We start from the raw sequence: 4411 nt of genomic DNA, 5'->3' as shown, positions 1-4411 counted from the left end.
ATCTTTTTTTCAATCTCTCTTTTAACACCAAAAGACCCAAAACCTAAAACTCCCTTCTCCCTCCCTCTCCTTGGCCGGCATCCGTCTCCCCTCTCTCTCCATTCTTTTCCGACAGCCGCCTCCCCTCTCCCTCTCTCTCTCCAGCGACCCCTCTTCTTTTTCCCCCGGCCAGCCAGAAGCTGTTGGCCGCCTCTTTCTCCCTATTTCTCTCCCCTTTCTTTCCTTCTCTCCAATCGTCTCCCTCTTCCCCTCTCCCTCTACATCGTTCCTCTTCCTCCCCCGTTTCCCTTCTCTGTTTTCCCTCCCTTTTTATTCACCTGCAGGGACAGCACAATGGGAACCACCAGTAGCAACAGTGACGAGCCGCCAGCAGTAGCAGCCACTCCGGCCAGCAGCTGGCCCATCAGCCAGGCGAGGCATGGCAAGCAGCGACCAGGCGGCACCGCTTTCCTCTTCCCTTCTCCCTCTCGCCCCATCTCCTTTTCTCCTCCTTTCTTTTTCCGAGCAGTAGCAGCAAGAACCAGCGAGGTGAGGCAGCCGGCAGAGCAGCAAGCGAAAACTCGCTACTCTCTTTCTCCTCAAAGCAACTACTCCGACCAGCAGCTATGGCGGAACTCCGCAGCTCAAGAAAACAGAAGCCGCCGGCGAAGGCAGCGACCAACAGCCTAGTGCCACCTCGGCTCCTTGCCTCTCCTCTCCTCTCTTCTCTGGCAGCTGGACAGCACGATGAGTAGCAGCTACCGGCTGTTCCGAGAGCAGCAACTCTCTCCCCTCCTTTCATTCACACATTGACATCTTTGAAAAGAACTCACATTCTCCAACTCATTCTTACTTTCTTACAACAAATGCTACATTATTCTTAAACTTTCTCATTCTCTCATTGCCATACACATAATAATTCTCTCAACCCATCACTCATTCTTATAATACAAGTTGATAATCTTTTTCGCATAATTGGTTAGTCCTCTTTATTATTTTTAATTTGATTTTTTTTTGCATAATTATAATATTTGTGTGTTGAGAAACGAAACAACAAGGAAGAATCCAACTTAGTTTCATTATCCTTTTACGTTTGATAATATAACTATGGTTATTCTTTATCTTTTTTTGTTTGTTATTTATATATATATGAGAGCAATTTGCTACTATAAGTCTACTATATCACAATTATTGCCTCATCGTATATGTGTTACATTACCTCTTCTTCCAGGTTTTGAACTTAGAGTTCAAGATATTGAAGACTTGCCTAGAAGAAATTATGGACGAAGCCTCGTTCATTCTATTGTTATATATATGTTTATTCGCTCTTTATTTTTACTTGTAATATTTGTACAACTCTTTAACTCTATATATAAAATAAAATATTTTGGGGGGGATCACCTAAGGGAAGGGGATTTACATGCTACTTGTTTATTGTAATTTTTAAAGTGAGAAATCATGCCTATAGGTTTATTTTATTTTAAATCTTTAACCACCTAGAATTCTTGTTTGTAGATGTGGTAATCTAACCAATTTTCAACATGCTCGACGCTTTGTTTGTTAATAAGTTTTAAAATAACTAGATTCCATTAATTTTTGAATATTAAAATCAAATCCTAATAATTTAGTAGGTTGTTAGATGTTTAAAAATGTTATAACTTTTCAGTATTGTCTTGTCACGTAGAAACCATGCCCAAGGATTAAAATGTTTGTATCATTTAGATTTACAAAAACATGCATATATGTGTTACTCCGTTTTTTTTTTTGAACACTTAGAAATCATGTCTGTAGGCTTGTAAATAAACTTTTAACATATCCATGGTAAAAATAAAATTTGTTGTGCATATTTGTGCCCCTCTAAAATTAGCTAATATTATTAATTAATAATCTTATTTGTCCTTTTGAAAATTTCCGCACTCATGATGCAATATGTTTTTTTAAAAAAAATAATAATGATATTAAATTAGAATCATTTCATGCATTTAACAAATTACTTGGCTTTTAAATATATTTCATATTAAAATCATTGCATTTAATAAATTTACTACCTTAATGTTCTACTAGTTTTTTCTTACTTACAAAATTTTGCAACATAATTTTCTTAAAAGTCATTATTCAATCTTCCTTTAAAACTTTGGATCGATTATGACATTGTTTATTTTTGAAAATAAATTATAACCACTATCTCCTAACCTATCGTTAGTGGGAAAGTAAAAGGAACTACGAGGTCTAGTTACAATTTTTAAATTAAACCGACGCGTCCCCGGAAGTACCACCTACCCATAAATTTCAAAAGGAATTATGTGTATTTATATGTAAATATTTATGTGTCTATATGCAAACTAAATCTTTTAAATCATTTTCAAAAATATAAACTATTGTTATTTCTTTAAGACCTACCTCAAATAAAAATTGTATCTATGGTGGAGGAGCGCGATCAACAATATCGTGGCATCACCCCTATAAAGAAACAAACATTTTTTAAAATAAAAATTCCCATTCAAAACTTGCTCAATTTTTTTAAACTTTACTTTCGCACGTATTAATTGCTTAATATTTGCCAATTTTGTTTTTTTACATAGTGTCGTATGTTGAAATAAATAAAAATGAGCTTAATTTTTTATTTATTTCTATCACCTAGCCTTGCATGATTAAATTAACTAAAAATAAAAATTTAATTGCTTAATATTATGTCATCACTTAACAAGCATATTAAACTAATAAATGAAGTGACCTTAATTTCTACTTGTAACCCCCACATAAATTGCATGAGACACGGCCGGGATCCACATTTATGGACCTCGAGGGATTCCTAACACCTTCCCCTCGAGGTAATTTGAACTCTTACCCCTGATCTCTGGCTCGTTGACCTTAGCTAGACTTAGTTAGGTTAGATAGGTGCCCTAACGCGCCTTAATTCGTTAGGTGGTGACTCCAAACTCAAAATCCCAAAAGAGTTATTAGGTCGTGCACAAAATCCATTGGGATTCACAATTATGAATAAAGATTTAAAGGGGATATTCAATTAGATTCATATGACCAGTTAAAATGAGAATCAGGATTTCAAATAGATATGAATTCAATAAAATTGAGATCTCAGACTGATTGGTGGATGAACTTTGTAGGTCAGACTCCAAAGTTGACTAAATTTGCAATTTGTGTCTTTCGTCTCACGTGCAACTTCTCGGGTTGTGAAAAAAATTGGAGTACCTTAAAGTCGGTAAGAGTTAATTCTTTTATCGAACTTTTATTATTATCTTTTTTTTTGTGATGACTTATTATAATGTTTTTTCACAATCTGCTAGATCCATACCAAAAAGATAAATATAGTTGAGCGTCATAGGCTAAATTCTCTTGTTTATGTAAGATACAAGACCAGATTAAGAGAAAGGAACATCAAAAGAGAATTGCAAAAAATTGATCCAATTCTTGTTGATGAAGTTGATTTTGATGACGAATGGATTACTGAGAAAGAAGATTCCCTGCTTCCTGAATACCCTTGTTGGCTTGACGAAGATAATTTATTTGCTGTTGATATTGTTAGATTTGTGTCTCTTACATCATATGAGAATGATCTTTTACATGAATCTAACATTGGTAGTTTAAGAGATACAAGTGAAGCAGATCCCTCTGCAAAATGTCAAAAGACATCAGGTAAGTTACAATGTTTAATTGTTTTTAAATTTTGTTATATGTTGTTATTTATTATGTCAACTTCTAAAAATATATTATATTTTTCTTCTCACTTGGTATACAACAAGAAACATCAGTGCGCGTTGAGGCTGATGACACTGATAAAGGATTAGTAGATTTGGAGATAGACGACGACGATCTCATATTTGATAGTGATGAATAGATGTGGTACTTTTGATACTTTTTGGAAAAACATTCCTAATCATATACAATTGAAATTTTAATTACTCTAAAGTGAATATGTAAATAATAACCTTTTTGAAACTAAGATACATTTTTAGGATATTTAGGTGTTTGAGCTTTATTTTTTTGTTTATGAGCTAAATTTTTATTTGTTGTCTTGTTTATTAATATGAATATATTATTGCAGGCAAGAGACATCAAGAAAATCAAGTTATATGGCTTCAAACAAAAGTTGATAATGCAATCCTACTTATGTTTATGGAGTCTCTTGACAATGGAAATAAAATTCAAAATTTTTATGTTATATTGTTGATAGTATTATTGTGTTTTTTTGCAAGACCTGTACCATTTAGCTTTTAATGATGTACTTGTTATTTCATGATCATATATTTTTTGCTGCACTAAATTATCTTCTGTAGTTTGATAGCAAATGTATTTTTTTTCTCGCTCATGTTTTGAAGTATTTTAAAGGCATTGTTTAGTTGGTTTAAAGTTTTCTTTCAAATAAGTTGCTTCTCATTGTTTAATTGTTAGACATAATTTCGTAGTTACAACA

The 4411-nt window shown here is 33.7% G+C and overlaps 1 protein-coding gene across 1 annotated transcript; it reads left to right on the top strand.

The window, feature by feature from the left end:
* The first annotated feature begins 3052 nt into the window (after positions 1 to 3052).
* LOC104644696 (uncharacterized) lies at positions 3053 to 3835 on the top strand. The gene is made up of 3 exons (XM_010314847.2): positions 3053 to 3199; positions 3285 to 3633; positions 3741 to 3835. The coding sequence occupies exons 1-3, from the start codon at positions 3053 to 3055 to the stop codon at positions 3833 to 3835; spliced, it is 591 nt and encodes a 196-aa protein (XP_010313149.2).
* Positions 3836 to 4411: the final 576 nt, after the last annotated feature.

This window comes from Solanum lycopersicum, chromosome 11 (genome assembly GCF_036512215.1).
Source record: "Solanum lycopersicum chromosome 11, SLM_r2.1".
Classification (NCBI taxonomy): domain Eukaryota; kingdom Viridiplantae; phylum Streptophyta; class Magnoliopsida; order Solanales; family Solanaceae; genus Solanum; species Solanum lycopersicum.
Note: the sequence above shows the minus strand (reverse complement) of the source record. Positions and strands in the feature narration are given on the sequence as shown.

Coding starts and splice junctions, on each gene's coding strand:
- LOC104644696 (XM_010314847.2), top strand. CDS start 3,053: ATGAATTCAATAAAATTGAGATCTCAGACTGATTGGTGGATGAACTTT. Junction 3,200..3,284: donor ATTGGAGTACCTTAAAGTCG/GTAAGAGTTAAT, acceptor ACAATCTGCTAG/ATCCATACCAAAAAGATAAA. Junction 3,634..3,740: donor AAAATGTCAAAAGACATCAG/GTAAGTTACAAT, acceptor GTATACAACAAG/AAACATCAGTGCGCGTTGAG.